The sequence below is a fragment of the Macaca nemestrina genome, chromosome 5 (assembly GCF_043159975.1).
Source record: "Macaca nemestrina isolate mMacNem1 chromosome 5, mMacNem.hap1, whole genome shotgun sequence".
NCBI lineage: Eukaryota > Metazoa > Chordata > Mammalia > Primates > Cercopithecidae > Macaca > Macaca nemestrina.
This window is the reverse complement of record NC_092129.1, coordinates 126,149,782-126,172,286: the sequence shown is the minus strand read 5'-3', so window position 1 is coordinate 126,172,286 and position 22,505 is coordinate 126,149,782. Positions and strand designations below refer to the sequence as shown.

The window sequence follows — 22,505 nt, the reverse complement described above, 5'->3', positions numbered from 1 at the left end:
AAACTTAATTGTATAAAAATAACTTCCTTAACTTTTATCTAAATCTTCCTTAATCTTGCCCTTTAATCACAGTGATTAATACTTTGAATATTTTGTTCTCAGCAGACTAAAGAATCTCTCTCTCATATCTAATATCTATTACAGATATTTTTAGTAACATTTCTTTTAACTAAATCAGTATTACTTCTGAAATTAACTTGCATCCATCTTTGATTTTATGTTTATTATAGAAAATTATGCTTTAAACCAAGGTTTTTCATGTGGGTCTTCAAACCTCAGTTGCAGAAACACCAATCTTTTGAGTCTAAAAATTGAGCTATGTATCTTTTACACGACATTCCATTAATGTAATCTTAAGTGGTAGTTTTTTTTAATCTATTTTAAATTATAGCCTTCGCTTGTTCTTCTATAACCATATTTGCTGGTTTCAATTAATTATAAATCTTTGACATTTTTAAGGACGACAATAATAACTTGCATTCAATTACGGCCTTCTAAAATATTCTTTGTTTCTATCAATTGCTAGTATTCTGCTTCATCAGATAAATCAAGTAAGTGGCCCATATATGTATAATCAGATACGTACTATAAGAAAAGAACTTATTTTATTTTATATTTAACTACTGCATATACAATTTAAAAGATCTGCATACCATTTAAAATGGAATAAGATCTCTCAAAAACTAAAAATATAAGAAAATTATGGATGTTCTTTCATAGATGAAAGATGCATGCAATTAAGATGGTCACAAATATCCTGGTTCTCTTAAGCACAAAGGAAGAGTGTTATAAAGTCTTGCAATTAGCTATGTTAGTGATTTAGCTGCAGAAAACTGTTAACTCTGAACAGACTAAAATAGTTTATAACAGTGGTCACATTTTTAGGAAACTGAGAAAGTAACATCCAATAGATGTTTACTGCTGTTTCGGCTCTCATATGAACGGAGTTACATTAAGCATAATCACCTTTAGAATTTCAGTAAAGTCCAATTTAAAATGGCTAATGTCCCACAATTTATTTATTTCAACATTCATTCTACTATTTTTGTCTGTTCTGGGGAATAGAAAGTATATCAAGATAATAAAGCACAGCATACTCCCTTTTACATTAGATACAAGAGCCTTTGGTGACCATTGATTTTTATAAATAACTCCTTACTCTTCCTATTTCTGAATATAATTTTTAAATGCAGAATCAAGGCTGCAGAAGTTCTCCAAATCAGAATGGCATTTAAATAGCCTTTTTAAATGCTATGTGCTATATCTTTTTGCAAAAAAAAAAAACCCAAAACTCCAAAATTCTTAAACTCCAAAATTACAAAATCATGATTTTGTAAAAACATCTACTACTTTTAAGTTAGCATCTTTACATTATATACAATAATTTTAACTTGAGATACAAATTAATTTAAAATGCTTAAGACAAAAGTGTTCATGTAGTATTCCTGTAGACATCATACCAGCAGTAACTATACTTCAAAGAAGTATACTTCTCAGCTGTGAGAAGGCTGAAAAATATTCTGCCAAACTGCCAAAATTTCATAATTTATTTAAGACATTAACCCCACCATATTAGAATCTCGAAGTGAAAATGTAAAGTCATGAAATGAAATGACTTTCTATTTGAGTGAATCTTAAAGACAAACTAAAATCCTAGGCCTTCAGTCATTTTCACTGTAATTTTATAATTCAATATTTATTTGTACATCTGCTTCTAGCCACATAAATTTATCATGAAACACGTTTTGCTTTCCCAAACTATACTGTAGTTACTGCTCGTCTCTAGCTCCTTTATATTTACAGGCTGCTCACTGTTAATGATTACCTCCTCCTCTTCCAGCCTCTTCAATGAATCACCAGCAAATTTAATATATTGTGTCATGAGAGTGACCAGGGCAGTATACCGAGTCCGTAAGTCCATGAACTGCAAGTAAGGAAAAAAATAATAAAAGCATTACCTCCATAACTCTTAAAAAGTTGAATGAATTTTGAATAATAATTACATTAACTAGGCTTTTAGACAGCAAAACACACAACTCCCCCATAATAAATGGTAAGAATGAGCTTATTACTATTGTGCAAATCATAGTAAATGATAATTCTCTTCTAAATTTCACCATGAAGTACATTCATTTATCTCTATAGTTAATAATTAATCTTGAATAAAAATTCGTCAAGGGTTTTTAAAAACCCTTAATAGAATGTATTGTTCTGGGTACAGACTTTCTGTTTGGGATGATGAAAAGGTTCTGGAAATAAACAGTAGTACCAGTTGCACAATATTGTGATATACTGCAATGCCATTAAACTGTACATTTAAAATTGTTAAAATGGCAAGTTTTATACTATGTATGCTTTACCACAATAAAAAATAAAATTCAAAAAGAAAGTGTTCTTTCTTTTATGCCCTTTCCCCTCTTTCTGTCATACTTTTATTACCTCTTGAATAATGAGATCTGCTGAACTCTGCATTCTTCGGCGTTTCACTGGAGATTTTTGTTGTGAATCTACCATGGCCCGGTAGGTCATTGTTTGTAATTCATAGTCCTGTATAAAGGAGTCAATAAAATAAAATGAATTGAAGCAAAGTACTAGAGTTTCATTCTGCATTAAGTTAACACAGATAATTAGAACCTAGATTCACTAAATTAACTTTAGTGATTTGACACAAATCATTAGAACCTAACCTAGATTCATTAAATTAAGTTTAAATACAGAAAATATAGTCGTGTTTCACATGGCAATATTTCAGTCAAGGACAGACTATATACATGATGGTAGCCCCATAAAATTATAATGGAGCTGAAAAACACCTATTGCCTAGTGATGTCACAGCACAATGCGTTACTCATGTTTGTGGCAATGCTGGTGCAAACAAACTTACTGTGCTGCCAGTCGTACAAAAGTATAGCACATACAATTATGTTCAGTATGTAATACTTGGTAATAAATGACTATGTTACTGGTCTATATATTTACCACACTGTACTTTTCGTTGTTATTTTAGAGTGTACTTCTACTTATTTAAAAAAAAAAAAAAGTTAACTGTAAAACAGTTTCAGACAGGTCCTTCAGAAAGTATTCCAGAAGAAGGCATTGTTATCATAGGAGCAGATGGCTCCGTACATGTGATTGCCCCTGAAGACCTTCCCGTGGGATTTGGAGGTGTAAGACAGTGATACTGATGATCCTGACTTTATATAGGCCTAAGCTAATGTGTATGTTTGTGCCTTAGGCTTTAACAAAGAAGTTTAAAAAGTAAAAAAAACAAAAAAACAAACAAAAAAAAAAAAATTAAAAACAGAAAAAAGCTTACAGAATAAAGATAAAAAGAAAATACTTCTGTATGGCTGTATAATGTGTTCATTGTTTTAAGCTAAGAGTTAGGACAAAGGAGTCAAAAGGTTAAAAAAATTACAAGTTTATAATGTAAAAAAGTTACATTAAGTTAATGTTAATTTATTATTGAAGAAATTTTTTTATAAACTAGTATAGTCTAAGTGTATAGTGTTTATAAATTCTATAGAGGTGTACGGTAATGTCCTAGGCCTTTACCTTCACTCACAACTCACTCACTAACTCACCCAAAGCAACTTCTAGTCCCGCAAGCTCCATTCATGGTAGGTGCTCTATACAGATATACCATTTTTTATATTGTATTCCCTATTTTTATTATACCTTTTCTATGTTTAGATACACAAATAGATACCATTATATTACAGTTGCCTACACTATTCAGTACAGCAACATGCTGTACAGGTTTATAGTCTAGGAGCAAGAGGCTGTACCATATAGCCTGTGTGTAGAAAGCTATAACATCTAGGTTTATGTGAGTGCACTCTACGATGTTCACACAATGAAAAAATCACCTAACAACGCATTTCTCAGAACATATCCCCTTTGTTAAGCAACACATGACTGTACTGCAAAATTACATTTTTAGTAATCTATCCAATCCTGGAGATGCTTCCAAGATGGGGACAAAATCAGAAACATGTAGGGTGGTCAGGTAATTTCCCAAGTCTGTTTGGAAGCTCATGGAAATACAGGTAACAATAGTGTAGCCCTATGCAGCCCCCCTTTCCCGGCTAAGCAATGGAACTATGGATCTGGAAGGCTAAAACTGAAAAGTTATCAATGATAACTTGAAAAGCATGAAAAATGTCCCCCTAAGTGAGAAAGTTAGAAGTTCTCCCATGAAATACCCTAACAATGTTAAAGAAGAAAGAAAGAGAGAAAAATGATAAGAAACCAACTACAGAGCTAATTGTTGTGGTGGCTGGGAGTGGCAGGGGTGTACACATGTGAGAGAGAAGAAGATGAATGAATTGGGGGGCTATCATGTGACTAATTTCACAAAGGATTATTAGATAAGTGTCAAAAAAATTCAAATGAAGATTCTTTTTAGTTTTTAACACTGAGTGAAATGACTAGCATGGCTTTGAAAGTACATGTAGAATCACATACCTGAATATTAAATTTTACTTAAGTGAATGAATCTTCCTACCTTCACTGTAGCTGAGTACTGTTCTGCATATTTTTGACACTCGTCCATTTTGCTCTGTTTCATTTCTATTTCAGACACCAACATCTATAAATATACACAGTTTAGAAGAAAAATGACAAGGAATTCAGCTATTCTACTACATAAGATGCTCAGTAACTAAGACATATCTATACCACTTCACGGTATAGCTCCTTAGCCCTTTGCACTTAATATGCAACTTGCCTTATGGGTAAATTACAAACTTCCAGATTAAGCCACAGAAGTGACCCACCCCATGTGGCTTTCAAAGCAGAAATTACTAAACTCCTTAGGAATTATCCAAAAGCAGACTCGATGCCCTTGGCCACCACCTATTCCTGAAAAAAAACAAGAGCTATCTGTGACTGGCCCCTAAAGATAGAATAAAAATCGCAAAGCATTCAAACTTTCTGTCAAATGTGGTATTTAATTTTCCATAGATAACCATTTTTACTTATTTAGGAACCCAGAAAACTACTGTGGCCAGCAAAATGTCAAAGAGATTTCTATACCTATGATTAAATAAATTATCATCAGGAATTTGAAAACTATCCCAACACTCTCCACTTTTGGATTACTCATGCTTTCAAAAACTACTTCCAAGAAATAAAAATAAGTCATGTATGTAGGTTTGGGTTGCAAGATTTTAATATTTTTGATATACTCTCCACCTTCCTCTAAAGAGCTGGTGACTTTTTCATTTAACATAAGAAAGGAAGATGAGGAGCATGACTGACCAAATGCAAACATAACTTCAGTAGAGGGAGTTATTTTTACATACCTTCTGTTGATTCAACTGTGTGGCTAGAGTTTTACTATTTTCAGGCTGATTTTCCTGAATCTTTCTCTGAGTAGTTTCAACCTGCTGGATCCAATCATCTAAAGGGTGGTAAGTATCTCTGTAGTACTTCAGTGATTTGCCAATGCCCTCTAAGTCCCGTAACCTAAGAGGATAGTAATGGAATAGTCACAGTGTCCAACAACATCCATCAGGAGGGTGGAAGATGTAGAGATGGGAGAGACAAAATAACTGGACTGCAATGCACTAAGCACAAGAGGGGTATGTATAAAGAACTCAAGGCTGCAGCACCCTGAGACACACCTCCAAGGGCATTCCTTGTTGGCTTTGGGTTGAATATAAACATTCTGCTCCTTGAGTTGCGCAATTTAGTGACAGTGATTATTCTAAGAACAAGCCCAAGAGGCTAAAGCTAAAAAGCAAGAAAAGTGGAAACTTAACCATAATTATTATCAATTACAGTATCTTGAATAGTAAGGCTTGCATCAAATGGCAGTTCAGTTTTGAAATAATGATAAGGTAGTCCAATGAAGGGTTCAATATGGTCTCAGAGAGTATTTTCCAGAAGCTGTGATTACATACTTGTCTCTATGATTTTAAAAACTACCACATTAAACCTATGCATCATATTTGTTACAGAGATAACACATATTTGAACATAATTTTATTTTTTGAGAATGGCACTGTATCATAAAAGCATTTTATTTGCATTAATATAAGCATGAAAATGAATGAGAAAGGACACAAATTCATTTATTTTAAGATGAACCCTAAAATCTTTTTTAATTCAGTAACTGAGGAAATGATTTTGACTTTCCTGTATCTTCAATTAAAATGAACATCAGGGCATTTCCATTTATTTACATTTCTTAAGTCCAGTATAGAAGCTACACACAGCCCTATCACATGTATGCTTCATGCTCTTACTAAGTCACGGTTATTTGAATATTATAAGTTGGTAATAATTAGAGAACTACATTATTTTTTCCTTCAGAAAAGGCAAGCAGATTAACTACATAAATGCTAGAACATACGAATAGAAACAGAGTTGAAAAAAATGCTTATTTTGAAGTTAAATGTCTTACTAAAGTCATCCAAGAAAGAAAGAAATATGGCTAAGTGGAGGTATTGTAATTAACAAATTAACTATGGAAGTAAAAAACATAGCCTCATGTTTAGATTTTACTCATTTACCATAGATAGACATTAAATCTGTGCTAAAACTGAACAAAAATGGATACTAACCTGTTGTCAATCTGCACATGAACATTTTGCCACCTTTCAACTAATTGATCTGCTTTTTCTTTGTGCCAGTCAAAATCAAGGTCCCGTTCTTTATACGTTTTAAACATTTCATCACTGATGGCTTTAGCTTTCTGCAACTCATCCTCTAATGCATGGAATACCTGTCTCTTTTCATCTACTTCAGATCTCCATTGCTAAAATACATTAATTGGTAAAAGTTATCAAAATATACAAAATATACATTTTCATATACATATACTTTCATATATACATATACATATGTATATACTTTCATATACAAAATGTTACATTAGTTCAAACTTTACGAAATATTCAATATTTGACTGTACTCTGATTTTTTAATGACATTTAAAGTTCAGCCTAATAAAATTTGTATATCAACAAAATAAAATATATTCCATAGGCAAGTTTGCTACCTCCAATAATAAAGTAAGTCTTTTTCATTGTCTGCTTTTAAGTGCCTACTAATCCCATTGTTAAAAAGGAATACATGCATTAAAAATCACTGACATAACTTTCAAAAATTGATTTGCAATAGTTTCAACACTTGCTAAAGAAATACATATAGATGAGTTGAACTACAAGTCTTTTTCCTTTCTCAGATTAACTTTTCTATTTACCTCCTTGATAGCTTAAATTAACTTCTTTTTTAGCAAGTTATCTATTACAAATAATTTAAATAATTTAATTTTTTAGCTTCGACTCCTCTTGCTACCAACATGAATTGACTATCAAAAGCTACTGTCAAAAGGGTTCGAACTTCAAATGAGAACTCTCCTCAAGCTAAAATGATTGAACATATTATTTAGAGTAAGCTGTGAGATCAGAGAGACACAAATGGAATAAATCCATTCAAAAATCCAAGATATTTAATGCTTGATGTTTGAAGATCTAAGTGCTAGAGAAATACCTGTAGAATATGATATTTAAAAATAGCCAAAAGTGAGTCTCATACCTTTAAAGTACTTATTAGATTCTCAATATTATTCTTGTCAGCTATAACTGCTTCTTCTTCACACAGTTTAGTTTCATAGAGTTTTACAAGGGCTTCTGCAGCTTGAGTGTTTTTTAACACCAAGTTAACAGTTTTTAACCTTAAAAAGGAAATTAAACAATAGCCACCTATTGTTAAATGTTTACTTTTGCATAATGTAGTCCTGAAGCACCATTATGACACATGACATAACATGTTCTTCACCTTGGAACACTGATACATTTACCATGAAACTAACATTTTTCTGGCTTTCTTCTTAATAGAGAATATGTGCTCCAACCCATGCCCTGACCCACAAGTGGTATTCAGCAAGAGATTGCAACATAAGATGGTTTCTTTCTAACTTTATTTAAGTATGAGACGAAAATTCATTGGCTACAACTGCTGAGCTACCCAAATTACACGCAAAATGTGGAAGGACCATACATTACACGCTAATCTCTGAAGCACATCCACTATCAACATAGAGAAGTGTCATCACTCCATAAAAATAACGTATTTCCAGGCTGGAGTGCAGTGGCGTGATCTTGGCTCACTGCAACCTCCACCTCCCAGATTCAAGCAATTCCCCTCCCACAGCTTCCCAAGTACCTGGGACTACAGATGCCTACCACCATGCCTGGCTAACTTTTGTATTTTTAATAGAGATGAGGTTTCACCATGTTGGCCAGGCTGGTCCCAAACTCCTGACCTCAGGTGATCCACCCGCCTTGGCTTCCCAAAGTGCTGGGATTACAGGCATGAGCCACCGCGCCTAGCCAATAATGTATTTCTTAAGACAAAATAAAATGTAATATTTATATTAATAAAAATAAAATTTTAAATTAATAGTAAATAAAAATGAGAGTTGTATGAAGCAATTTATTGAGATAGCAGTTACATACTTATCTATGTAAGTGGAAGACATAGAATAGACTTGGTTCATGTTCTGAAGGACCACATTAAGCTCCGATCGTAGGGTAGGGACTGATGAAGAGGCCGCTGCTTGACTGAAAAACTCCTCACACTTATTTGTGATAGTTCCCAAATCATCCTTAAGTCGTTCCAGCTCTTTCTTTAGTTTCTATAGAACAGAGAACAAACAAAGGTATCAGGCCATCACCTATGATTAGGTGTTTTTCTTAAACTAGTTTAAAAACACACATTTCACATTAAGACCAATGACTTAGAAATATACATATTCTTTGCTTTTTATCAAAGAAACCACGCCATGGCATTCAAGTTTTACAATCAATAATTCCCTTACTGCTCATCTCCTTAGGCTCAACATCTAACTTAGTACTTTTGCACACAGCAGGTGTATAATGACTTTTATTACAAGTCCTTATGTCCTTCATCACAATGAAGGTGAGTGTGTACATATTCTCATGTTTACCTGAGTCAGAGGTAGACTGAATCCTAGTTTATAATCAGCAATAATTACATAATCAGACCTCACCTCACACCAGACTGGCTAGTGTGAGTGTACAAAACTGAACATTAAGAAGTCACAAGAGATGATACATAAGGTCATTAAGAGAGTTAGTTTTTTTCCCAACATATTTATAGCTCTCACCTCTTGTTCTGTGATTCTGAACACACTTTCATGCAAATCATCTCTTTCCAGGGGAGTTCGAATCTGTCTAATCAGCCGATCTTCACAGTTCTCTAACCTAAGTCTAATGTTTCGAACTTCAGAGATGTAGAGATTATAAACTGACTCCTCTTGCTCCTCTGTGAAAATAAATATAATGTTTAGAAAATACCTTGTTTTCTATCTCTTAGAAGCTTCTGTTTATGTTTTAATATGACAACTTTGTTATTACTGGGACATAGCTAGTCAAGCGAATGGTTCCTGTTTTCATCACAAACCCATTCTAAAGGTATAAATCTTAAAACATAAATCTTAAAATTTAAGAAGAATTAATAATATTTCCCAAATGCGATTTGAAGTACCAATTTCTGATTAAATGCTGTCCAAAATAATATGTTGCTATTTTACAATCACAAAAATGTAAATTATATTAGCTACAGATTAATTACAAAAATCAAATAAAAATCCTTAAAAGTAAAAAGTAGGTGAGTAACATTCAATGTTTAAGATTTTTTAAAAATAGAATATTACTAATAAAATTGTCTCTAAAATCAAAAAAGTTCAAAATAAAATCTTTATCTAACAAAAGTTAACTAGGCAAAAACCTTTTGCTTTAATCCTTGTATAAAATCCAAGTTTGGTAAGTGGGAAAATAATTGAATCTTTTCTGAAACTGAAGGATTGCAAAATAGTGAAAATGATGAAAAGTAAGAATTCGTTGTTTGTCCAACCAGTTGGTTGGCACCTTTTATTAATTCATCATTTGGAAACAAATAAATCCCTTCTTGAGTCTTCCTACCTCAAACATGCTTTTACTGTTCCAGAAATTGTGTCTACATATGATAGGCTGAGTGATACAATATACCTAAGATTGAGATTCCCATTGAGAGCAAAAATTAGCCAGAACTAAACACCTATGGGGAAAAAAAGACGGGGATCCCCATGCTTTACCTCTTTCTGCAGACTTAAGAAGTTCTTGATAATACTGCTTACATACATTAACCTCCTTTTCCAGTTGTGTTATATCTGAGCCTGAAAAGATTTGGGACTCCTGGCTATCTTCCAGAAAATCTTCAAAACGAGATTGTAGATTACTTAGAACTTGCTGATGTTCACCAGGCAGCATTGTCTTTATCTAAAGAAGACCAAAGACTCATGTAATTCATTCTATTACTAATAGATTTGAATGGGATACACTTCAAAATGGTTGTATGGTATATGCCAATCTAAACGAATAATCATAAATAGAAACATTTGAAATTAACTGTCTTTTTCATTAACAATTTTAATTTTTTTTTTGAGACGGAGTTTCGCTCTTGTTGCCCAGGCTGCAATGGCGCAATCTCGGCTCACTACAACCTCCCCCTCCCAGGTTCAAACAATTCTCTTGCCTCAGCCTCCAGAGTAGCTAAGATTACAGGTATGCGCCACCACACCTAGCTAATTTTGTATTTTTAGTAGAGACAGGGTTTCTCCACATTGGTCAGGCTGGTCTCGAACTCCAGACCTCTCAGGTGATCCGCCCAACTCGGCCTCCCAAAGTCCTGGGATTACAGGTATGAGCCACCGCACCCAGCCAACAATTTTAACGACAAAGAAAAACAAGTCTACAAAACTCAATAAATGAAATCAACTGTACCCATCATTGTATATCCAACAACTACATTCTGTCTTCCCCATCTCACAGTAAGCATTGAATGAAATTCATGATTTCCGGATTTCCTAAATTCTTAAAAAGTGTTTTATATGCTGTGGGCATATAACAAATATTCACTGAATAAATGAATATTAGCATGGATTTGCCGGACTCCATCCTATTCTACAGCAAACACAAACACCACCACACATATGAAAAGGCACACACATTTTTGGACATATTGGGTTAACATATAGATTCACACTTACTGAAGCCACATTGCTGGCTCGAATTCTATCAATTTCATTGATGAGATAATGCCAGGATACTACACTCTTCATGTTTATGTGAGACTCATGCCAAAGAGTCAGGACATTCTGATACTGTTGCTCAATTCTGAAATACATGAAAAAGAACTCAGATTAATCTTTTTACTCCCTCTGAAAACACACTGCAATTTTTCTTTCTGTGTGAAATATTCCATGTTTATTAGTTCTAGAGACTTCTGATCCTGTGGGGTGTTGACACAGTATTAATTGTTTCTTCAACCTTCAGAGAGCCCCCAAAACTAGATCAATGTTTTCAGCTAATATATACAAACCTGTTGGCAAAGTCCACCGCTTCTTTGTTTGGCGGAGGAACGGTGAAGCACACAGATGGGACCATAGCCTCGTTCCCAGTAGGACTAATGACCTTCCATTTAGCACGATGAGAGTTATTCGCCAAAACACATTCATCATCTTTGTAAATGGTTATCTGGTTTTAAATAAAGAGCAGAGTAACTCAATGAGGTCACTGTTAACTGTTTTCCATACTCAATCCTGGGATTTTTTTTGTTTTATGAGGGAGGAAATCATCACTAGTTAGCAATATGATCTCATTTACAAAATATATGATTAATGACAGAAACTGGTGTGTTTCTAGGAGTTGCAAGTACCTCAATTTGTCTGTAGTCACAGATAGCTTTGATTGGAATAGAAGTTTTGAGTGGACAGTCAGAATTCCTTGGCTTCAGTTGAATTATTGTTTTTGCTTTTCCCATTAGGCTTGCTATAGTGCTTTTGTACTGCAGAAGTTCTTCTTTCTCTTCCTAGGTAATAAATACAGTGAATTTTAAGAAGTAAAAGACTTGTACTCTCCATGCCTTCAGCACTTCACACAAATTAAACTTCATCAGAAAAGTCTTCTCTGACTACCTAGTCTAAATTTTCAATCGTTCCCCCTCCACCCTGTCTTGTATCCCTCTTCCTTTCTTTGGTTTGTTTGGTTTTCTTTTTCTTCTTTGACATTTACGCTACCTAACATATTATACAAATTTTACTTATTTATCCTATTTATTGTCTAACTCCCTCTCTAGCATGTAAGCATAATGGTAGAGATTCTTGTCTGCTTTGTTCACTGCTGTAGCTCTAGAACCTAAAACAGTGCCCAGGATATATTAAGAACTTAAAAAGTATTTGCAGAATGAATGACTAAACACACACGTGCACACACACACACACCCCCCACTATAAAACCATCTTAAAATATCAAAGCTATCACATAAAAAAACACTTTTGTTGTATTTGTTGCCAAAAGAATACTAAAACTGAATGTGCAAATGTGTAATTGAATTAGTGGGAAATATCAAGAGTGCCAATAAAATACAAAGTTCTGCTCATGTAAAACACTAATCTAATCACTTATGCATACTTATAAAATGCATAGGTTTTGTATTAGTACCATTGATTCCTGAACAAGGTCTTCTAGCTTGTGAATGCTGCTTGATCTATCGCAGCTGTACTTCCGCTGAATGGCATCTTTTAGATTCCTTAGGTAATCAGTAGCTTCTTTGGCATCATTGAAAAACTAAGGAAAGAAGAAACCTGGCAGTTAAAGTATGTTAAATACCAGCAAAGCACACAGCTGTCACCCTCCAAAACCAAGGTACTATGTGTACCCCTCAGAAGTGAGAACAGAATAAAAGCACAAGATAGCTTAATAGTCACATCCTTCCTTGGACCAAAGAATAACACTTGAAGTTGAATAGTGTCCAAAACTTATGTGTATATGATGTTTTGACTCTCTATTATTTTGACTGAAGGTCTGTTTTAAATTAGGATTTAAACAATTTTTAAGTAGGAGTGAAATTCCAAGAATACTTAAAAACTTCTATGATTTTAGAAGTTCAGCAGTTATAGATGGTTGATTCTCTATATGAAAACAGTTCCTAAATAAGAGACACATTTGTAGAGTAGAACAAAGATTTTAGGATATCTTAAGAGATTTTTAAAGGATTCCTGCATTAACAGAATACTTCAATCTATCTCATAGGACATAAAACCAACTCTTCCAGCCTACAAAGGAAACAATTCACATTATATATATATATGGAAGTTACGATTTTATCGAAGTTATGATTCTACTCACATACCTCAAAATACGCAGTGTTCTCCTTTATGTGCTGCTCCACACACTGGCAGAGCTGTAAGATCCAGCTCCACTGCGTCTGCATTGCTGCTCTGTAGGCCTTAAAGATAAAACAGAGCCATCAATACTAACTGGAGAGAAACAAGGCACACATACCTTTTGATACTGATGCTTCTAAATGCTAACTCCACTATCTAAATAGATGACCAATTATTTTGGCAGAATAAGACTTGAAAATCAAGGCAGTGACTGGGCATGGTGGCTCATGCCTGTAGTCCCAACACTTTGGGAGGCTGAGGCAGGCAGATCACCTGAGCTCTGGAGTTCAAGACCAGCCTGGCCAACATGGTGAAATCCTGTCTCTACTAAAAATACAAAAATTAGCCAGGTGTGGTGGCACATGCCTGTAATCCCAGCTACTCGGGAGGTAAGGCAGGAGAATTGCCTGAACCCACGAGGTGGAGGTTACAGTAAGCCAAGATTGCGCCACTGCACTCCAGCCTGGGGAACAAGAGTGAAACTCCATCTCAAAAAGAAAAAAAGAAAAAAAGAAAATCAGGGCAGTACAATTTTCCTCTTATCTAAGTCTTCTCACTTATACAAAGTCAGTCCTAAAGTTAAAATATAAATTTTTAAACCACGCAAGTTGATTTATTTTCAATTTTAAGCTTCTTGAAATTTCTTCTTAAAATATAAGAAAAAAATTAACTCTTGCTACGGGAAAAAAAATATTTAAAAACTAAAATAAATGCAAGCTATCCCTCCTATTTACAAAACCAACGCTTGACTCCTTTGCCACCAGCTCTTACATCTGCTTTGTGGAATCCTCCGGTATGTTTTCTTTTGTGGCACATTCATCTCTCCTTTCTCTGAATTTTTATGGTGCTAGATCATAAAATATACCTTCTAACACAGAAATACATGGTTATGTAGTTTTCTCTTTGTTTTTGCTGGGGTAAGGTTTGGGGAGGGTGGAAAAGGAAATGTGTGTACTCCCAAATCAGTGTAATTCTGAAATTATAATGATGAAAATACTAGGAATTTTTATTTTTATTTTAAAAATGTGTTTCTTGAACTTTAATTCAATACAGAGTGTATCTTTCATGTAAACAATATTGTAGAAAGGATACCTACTTCCTTAAGGAAACATGAAATATTCTTTTCTATTTAAGGTGCAATTCACTGATTTCCAGAAGAGGGCACTCGAGATGCTTTAATGACTTTTAAGTAAGCCTGTCATTTTTCCTCCTTTTGGAAAAGCTCATTCCTGCTGAGCTATAGTTAGGCAGCGTTTCCGAATGGAATGTATGATGCAGCACTGAAAATCTGGCAACATATCATGATCATATTCTACCTCAAATTAAGCTACTTTCAGTAAATTGGCTAGAAAACATGTATCATATATTCTTTTTTCATATAAAACATGAAACAGTATTGATAATTAACTAAATATTATCCATGTACCCACACAAGACACTGGATAGGCCAATGGGATCATAAAGATGACCAAGGTTTCATTATACTTAAGAAATTTTTCATTAATTAAATTATAATTTCTACATAAAAGTGATCAGAGTGACATTCACATGTTCCATTCCCATCAAAATTCTTGGCCCATAATCGTATTTCCTAACAGTTTTCATCTCTCTACCCTAAGAAATACTCTCTTTTTAGTTTATTAGTGTACAAAACCACATACCAGGCCCTCCATTATTCTACTTTCCTTTCCCAAAAGGTTCCCTACTCTTCTACGTTTTTAACATTCATATGTGACATTTCATGTAGACACAAAACTGTATTTTATATAAAAGATCATACATACCATCCCTAAAACTTCCTGATGAGCCTAGAATTATACTAATATTTTGAGTTATTATGATTTCAGCGAACCTATCAGATTCCTTTCCTCAATTGTGAGTTTGAAGCATGACAACTTTCAGGACAAGCATCATTTTTTTTCCTCTGGCAAAATATCACATCTGACTGCCTATGAATGACAATCCCTAAGCCCATGTGTGACAATCCCTACTTTCTTACATAACCCCCCATCCTCCATTCAGAAAGTCACTAACTCTGTCTAATATACAATTTAAAACATTGTTCCAACTGCACAGGCAACCTGATAAATCCCATCTCAATTTTCCACTTCTGAATTTGAAATGTTCACTGCACATTACAAAGCCTTGTCACGATGCTGTCCCAATACACCTCACAAAACCAGAGCATAAATAAAAGTAGTAAACTGAATCATAACAGCTGGTATTTTTTTGAGAACACATAATGTACCAAAAACTATACTAAGCAATAAGAGTAAATTATTTCCTTCTTATTCTCATCACAACTCTATGGATTAGAGGTAATTTCTCCCATTTCTGGTAGGAAAATGAGGCTTGGCAAGACTATGTCACTTGTGCAATGTTACACAATCAGTAATAAATAATATGGCAATGCTTATATAGAGAAGGTATACATATAAAGGTATTTATATTTACAGTAATACATCTTCTCAGCCACAGAGACTGACAAGGGTACTTTTATTCTAAGTGATGGGTGACATACTTAGAGCCAGAGAACAGAAGGCAGTCAGTACAATTTGTCAGAAACATTATTTTTGAGCCAGGTTTTAATAAAAGTTAGATGGTTTGTAATTTTCAACTGCTCAGCAACAAAAGAATCTGAAGGGAAATAATCATATCAATATTCAACCAACACCATTACACTGTCCAGCTTACCTCAATAGTCAACCGGGCTGGATGGTTTTCTAGAAGTAGCTGCTCTGCTATCTCTTGAACTGATTTAATATTTTCTTCCTTTTGATCAAGTTCTCTCATTAACTCCTTCAAGAAAGAATTAAGAAGTGTGTTAGAAAAATATATAAACCTAAAATGCAACCCTAGTATGCAAGTACAAAGGGTGTACTTACAGCATGATAATCTTTTTTCCTCGCTACGTTGGTGTTTCTCTCACTCCAGTCATAAGCAACTTCCTCCTCTTCTTTTTCATTCAACCAAATAAGTTCATTAGTCGCACGACTTACAAAATTATGGAGTGTATCAAGGTGCCGTTCCTGATTCCTGGATGTATTCTTTAGTAAGGAAAATCATCATAAGAATCATGTTTTTGCCAAATATAGATAAGGGAAACAGAAGGTTTTAAAAAAAAAAACTTACCAAGAGTTTTGCATACTGACTCTCTAATCTGTGCAACTTCTCTGCATAAGTCAGTTTAAGAGGTGCTGTCATTTGAATCTATAACATGAGATTAAAAAGACACTCCAGTTAGGAATCTGAAGGAATTCTGACTCACACTTAATGTATCTATTATTGATTTACAGGGTCTTTATGTAAAAAGCAAAACAAGAGTAAACTAAAACAAAATATATACAAATTTTAAATTCACATACCTCACTGATTTTAGCTTCTTTGAGGCTAGATTCAAATTCTTCAATAGCTCTATGAACATTTTTATGATTTTCTAAATGGCTTTCAACACTTGGCAAATCTGAGCCCCATTCAGTGCGGTCCAGCTGTACCTTCAAACAGTAAAATACTAAGTTTAGAAAAGAAATTGCTAACAATAAAGACGGAAACACTCAGGTAAAGTAAACTCTGTTTTACCTGCATCTCTTCAACCCAGTTCAAAAGATCCTGAACAAATTTCATGTTGATTTCCTCTTCTGTTAAATTTTGATCTAGCAAAGAAGACTTTAGAAGGGGTTTTCGGATCTGCATCAGCTTCAGAGTTTGCAGTGAATTTGGCTCTACTCCTGAACTGAAATTTGGAACTGATCCTGATGGGAAACCAGGTGTATAAGCTGGAGTGACAGATGGAGTCAGGCGGGAAGTCATCCCTGATGACAGGCCAGAAGTCATACTAGAAGAGGTTAGGGAAGGTGTTAAACTCTGGGTCAGCCCTGAGGTGAGACTAGGGTGTAAGGTCTGCGCAAATCCTGAGTTTAAACTTTGAGTGATTCCTGATATCATGAGCTTTGTCTGTTCTGTTGTCAGCATGCGTCCTTTGCTGTACACAGAAGAACATTCGTTTCTTAAGGCCATAATTTCATCACGCAGTTTTGCAACCCTGAAAAGAAAATCCAAAGGGATAAGGTGAAATACAAAAGGCACTTGTCACAAAGAGTGAACTCTAATGTAAATTATAGGCTTTAGTTAATAATGATGTATCAATATTGGCTTATCAGTTTTAGCAAATGTGCCACACTAATGCAAGACGTAAATAACAGGGGAAGAGGGAGGTATAAGGGAGCATATGGGAACTCTGTATTCTTCACTCAATTTTTCAGTATGTCAAAATTGCTCAAAAATATAAACAAGAAAAATGAGGAGATAATTGTAGTTATGTTGGTAAAATTTTGCATCATGATTTTTTTCAATGAGCACTGTACTATGAGGACTTTCAATCTTATTTGTCTTTATAACTATCATTTATAATGAATACAATTACTATAGCATATGATCATTTTTACATTTATGTATATATTTTTCATATTTAGAATTACTATCGATTCCTAAAGGTGAAATTACCGGGTCAAAGGATCATTTAAAATTTTTGCATTTATACATTCATACTCACACACACAGAAAGAGAGAGAGAAAGAGAGAGAGAAACTATAGCCTGAAATATTCCATACCTACCCCCAAACACACACTTCTCAGTGACAAAGGTTTTCATACACATATTTTCTTTCAAGATTTTGTTATGAACATTTTCATAATAGGATAAACCGAAAACTAAAAAGCTGAATTAAAAATGACACTTTTTGGCCAGGCACGGAGGCTCATGCCTATAATCCCAGCATTTTGGGAGGCCAAGGCAGGTGGATCACTTAAGGTCAGGAGTACAAGACCAGCCTGGCGAACACAGTGAAACCCCGTCACCACTAAAAATACAAAAAATTAGCCAGGCATGGTGGTGGGTGCCTATAATCCCAGCTACTAGGGAGACTGAGACACGAGAATCATCTGAAGCCAGGAGGCAGAGGTTGCACTGAGCCGAGATCGTACCACTGCACTCCAGCCTGGGTGACAGAGCAAAACTGCATCTCAAAAAAAAAAAAAAAAAGACACTGTCTTACATTTTTTCTCTTTCAAACATCCCATGAATACTTTAAATATATGTAAATGTATGTATGTAACATACATACATCTAGTGTATTCATTTTAATGAGTTAGCTCCTGCAGCAGTATTATATGTACCATAAAATATTTTTTCTATTGCTAATCTTTAAAAAACAAATATCTACTTAAACACCAAAATATACAAAAATGTGACACACACTTTCAACTACAAAAGAGCAAAGAAATATATTTCATAAAATTTTCATATTCTACATTCCTATTTCAAATGCCCATGAAACAGTTATACAAAAAAAGGACAGAGAAAGAATAAGTAGCACTCTTACCTCTGTACCAATTGATCTGCCTGATAGTATTTTCCATCAATAAGAATCTGTACATCAATTACATGCTGGCGTAAAAGGTTCTCACATTCAAGTATATACCCGGCAATTTCTGCTTCATTCTGAAACTGCACTCCTGATTCTAATCTTTTAGAATCCTGTATTTTAGAAGAACGCAGTATTAATTCTGTGAAACAAGTTTAAAAACGACCTCAAATATAAAACATCAAATATTGGAACAGAAGCCTACTTGGGCTTTCTTTAGTTTTCCTTGTTGGTTCAAAAACATGTTTTCCCTCTTCTTGTCTCTCAGAGAGCAAACACCAATCACAATCTTTAACAAACTTTAAGTTTCAGTGGAGAATAGTACCAAGAATCAACCAAACATTATGCAAAAGTTTTAGTTCATCCAAACGCACAGTGAATCCTCTACACTACAACTTCAATGGCTCTTAAAATTAACTTACAGACTGAAGAGCATTTCGAGCAAGTATTAGTTTGTCTTCACAGATGACACTGTCCCTCTGAACTCGGTGGGCAATCTGTTGCAACATTTCTAACCTAAAAGATGAGACAAAATAAAATAAAGCTTTTCCCTTTGAAGTCAAAGAGCTCGCCATTCCTGAAAAGTGCTGCCCATCAAAAAGTAAACACAATCCCACACCAATGATTCAATACCTGCGTCCATCAAAGGATTCATTGCCGAAGCTAATGCAAGAGTTGATCAGTGTTGGACCATAATGAACCGAGAGAAGATTTTCATTCGAATCAAGACTGGTTCGAGTGCTGGTAGTGTTACTAAACACAGAATCACTGCTACGGTAACTATAACTACTACTGTGCATTTTTATTCCTGAAACTATGTTCTTTCTTTGATCATTCAAAGTAGACTGAAAGGTAGGAGGTCTGGAAAAAGCTCTACTTCTAACGGTGAAAAGTGGCAGCTGAATATTACAGCTTTTAATGGCTCCTTAAATATGCTTCAACATGCATATGCAACACACAGCAAATAATATGCTGATAACTATTCAAAAGAATCTAGCCTAAAGCCAGTCGCTTGCTAGCTGAGGTTTGCCTTTTGTAGCTTGTATTAAAACCCTACAAGTATGAACAAAGCAGGCAGATTGGGCGTCACTGCAAAGGATATGCCAAATATTTGCACTAAGAGTCATCCAATTGCAACCACCTAAAAAACAACTCAGATGCCTCACAGATGTCCAGGATAACTAGTAAAGATTATTCTGGCAATACCAATCATTAGCTAAAAGAACACAAATATCCAGTCATAGTCTGACTTCCGAAAAGACCAGGTCTGTGCTGAATAATGTAAGGAAGGCAAACAGCTAGAAATTATGAAGTACCTATAAACAAATGAATTTGATAAGAAGAAAGCACAGTTCCATTTTAACCACCATGTCATTTGTTTATTAGGTTAAATTAATGGAAAAATATCAATTTACTTTTCTTTATATGACATGCTCCCAGTAATGTTACTTCTAAACCTTCTATAAAGTGCCAAGTAGAATACTGAAGCAATGCTTACAAATTTGTCTGTGCTTGTTTTTCCATTCTATAGGGTATTACATGGCATAAGAACGCTGACTCTTTTCCATTTGTTTTTCATATACTTCCATGCCACATAGCTATTATTCGCAATAAATAGACAATGCCAAAAAACTTGCATGAAGAAACATGAAGGCATTTATCCAACCAGGCTCCTAAATATTTTCCTACCTCCAATAATACTGTTACTTCTCCACTCTAAGAATAGATATTTTTCTTTTCAGGGATCAAGAAAGGGGAAACTTGAGAGTGACACATCAATCGCTTCTCAGCCTGTTGGCTAAGATCAAGTGTGAGAGTACCACATCAAATACAGTGAGTGAGCAGAACAGCTCAAAACAATAACAGTGGAACCTAGCATTTATTAAGTAATTATTATGTGCAATAAATTAATCATTTTAGATACATAACTCATCTCATAACCACCTAATGTAGTAAGCACTATTACATCCTGTTTACAAATGAGGAAACCGAGGCTTAAACAGTTAAAGAATTTGTCTAAGATCATACAACTTTGCAGGCTGAGCTAATAATCTAATTTAAAATTGAGTGGCTTCTAGGCCCTGAACTCTCAACCACTCTCTGCTTTCTTTTATGAACATATCTTAAAATTCAGCTACTGTTCTGATGCCTAAAAATCTACTCTGTATTCTCTGGAATACTTCTCCATTATTTCAAATGATTAATGTAGTATCTCATTTTAATCACCCAGAATTACCTCTTCCGTAAAAGCTGAATCCTGTATATTTCTGGCTTGTTTTGGTTTTAATAATCCAGTTACGTACACATATTATTACACTTTAACATAAATGTAATTAGTAATTTAATAAAGGACTGACATGTTAGACTTGCTCTCATATATTTATTTTATGCATTATTTCACAATGTTGAATCTTGAAGTCAACGTATAAGGCACAGAGAACATGACAATACTGAGCACCTCTAATGTGTGTCAGGGCTGTGTAAAGCATTGGCAATGCAAGGGACAGAAAAAAACAAGGGTTTCTCTCCACATTTTTTGGAGGTCATATCTGTGGAACAGGCAAGCCTTAAGCAATAACAGAAATAAATATAAAAATACAACCAAGATAAGCACTATGAAGGAGCAATACATGTAAACATGAGAATTTTAAGCAAGATATCTGAACTAGCCTAGGAAACTATGGAAAGTTTCTTGAGAAAGTAATGTTGGAGCTGAGATCTGAGAATGTTTAGGTGTAAAGCAGCCAGTGTAGCTGCTGTGCAGAGAGCAAAGGGGCTGGAAAGGTGTGTCTGACCACACAGGCCTTACCCTGTAATATGGTTTGCCTGTGTCCCCACCCAAATCTCACCTTGAATTGTAATAATCCTCATATGTCAAGGGTGGGGTCAGGTGGAGATAATTGAATCATGGGGGCGATTTCCCCCATACTGTTCTCATAGTAGTGAATAAGTCTTATGAGATCTGATGATTTTATAAATGGGAGTTCCCCTGCACAAGCTCTTGCCTGCTGACATGTAAGATGTTGCTCCTCATTCGCCTTCCACCATGATTGTGAGGCCTCTCTAGCCATATGGAACTGTGAGTCAATTAAACCTCTTTACTTTATAAATTACCCAGTCTCAGACATGTCTTTATTAGCACCATGAGAATGGACTAATACACCCTACAAGGTCTAGGTCCTATAGACATCATGGCTAATGAGGAACACAGATCACAATACCCAGGTACCAGGTTAAGACTGTAAAGGAGACAAATTCATCCAACAAACATTTCCTGAAGATTAAATGGTACCTTCCCAGGCAACTGGGTGTAGTGAGAGACAAAATGACAAAGAGCTAGTGATGATTTCATGGAGTAAACGCACTTGTAGAAGTGTGGCAGAAAGGGAACCTGAACTAACATTTATTGAGTGTGTTCTAGACGCCATCCATCACCCTTTAAATGAAGGCAAGCTATATTTTGGTTTCCACTGCCCCTTGGAAAGAGAACTATAGCAAAAAATGTAATAAGAAATAAAATCAGTTCATTGTTGACCTATAAGCTTTTAGATCCAGGCCCTGGTGACTTAAGGTCAATATGAGAAATCACAAGTAATTTTGACTGGTTTTAAAACTGTAAAGCCTTATTAGATGAGACTTCACATACCAATCCAGCCTAGCAGGTCATTTATATACATATTACTTCACTGATTGACTCCTTAAAATCTCTTAGAAGAGTTTCTAGATAAGAAAATGGAGGATCAGAAAGATTAAGTGACTTATCCAAGGCCACGTAAACAGAGGTTTAACTTAAGTTATTTCACAAGAACACAGAGGCCCCTCTGCACTTGATATTCATGGCA

General features: G+C 34.7%; 1 protein-coding gene across 37 annotated transcripts in view; it reads right to left on the bottom strand.

The window, feature by feature from the left end:
• LOC105479539 (dystonin) overlaps positions 1-22,505 on the bottom strand; it is a 496,741-nt gene that overhangs the window by 157,152 nt on the left and 317,084 nt on the right. For 34 of the 37 annotated variants that reach the window (XM_071095971.1, XM_071095969.1, XM_071095974.1 and 31 more), the window contains 21 exons: positions 19,086-19,179; positions 18,622-18,776; positions 16,820-17,282; positions 16,606-16,734; positions 16,373-16,450; positions 16,126-16,287; positions 15,935-16,039; positions 13,207-13,302; positions 12,516-12,641; positions 11,731-11,883; positions 11,395-11,549; positions 11,063-11,189; positions 10,109-10,292; positions 9,140-9,297; positions 8,469-8,647; positions 7,546-7,684; positions 6,570-6,763; positions 5,307-5,469; positions 4,508-4,591; positions 2,440-2,547; positions 1,826-1,924 (listed from right to left, as the gene is read on the bottom strand). In XM_071095971.1, coding sequence (XP_070952072.1) covers positions 1,826-1,924; positions 2,440-2,547; positions 4,508-4,591; positions 5,307-5,469; positions 6,570-6,763; positions 7,546-7,684; positions 8,469-8,647; positions 9,140-9,297; positions 10,109-10,292; positions 11,063-11,189; positions 11,395-11,549; positions 11,731-11,883; positions 12,516-12,641; positions 13,207-13,302; positions 15,935-16,039; positions 16,126-16,287; positions 16,373-16,450; positions 16,606-16,734; positions 16,820-17,282; positions 18,622-18,776; positions 19,086-19,179 — 3,151 coding nt within the window. Of the gene's footprint in view, positions 1-1,825; positions 1,925-2,439; positions 2,548-4,507; positions 4,592-5,306; positions 5,470-6,569; positions 6,764-7,545; positions 7,685-8,468; positions 8,648-9,139; positions 9,298-10,108; positions 10,293-11,062; positions 11,190-11,394; positions 11,550-11,730; positions 11,884-12,515; positions 12,642-13,206; positions 13,303-15,934; positions 16,040-16,125; positions 16,288-16,372; positions 16,451-16,605; positions 16,735-16,819; positions 17,283-18,621; positions 18,777-19,085; positions 19,180-19,296 lie in introns of all 37 variants that reach the window. The other 3 variants (XM_071096002.1, XM_071095993.1, XM_071096001.1) reach the window with 3 other exon arrangements.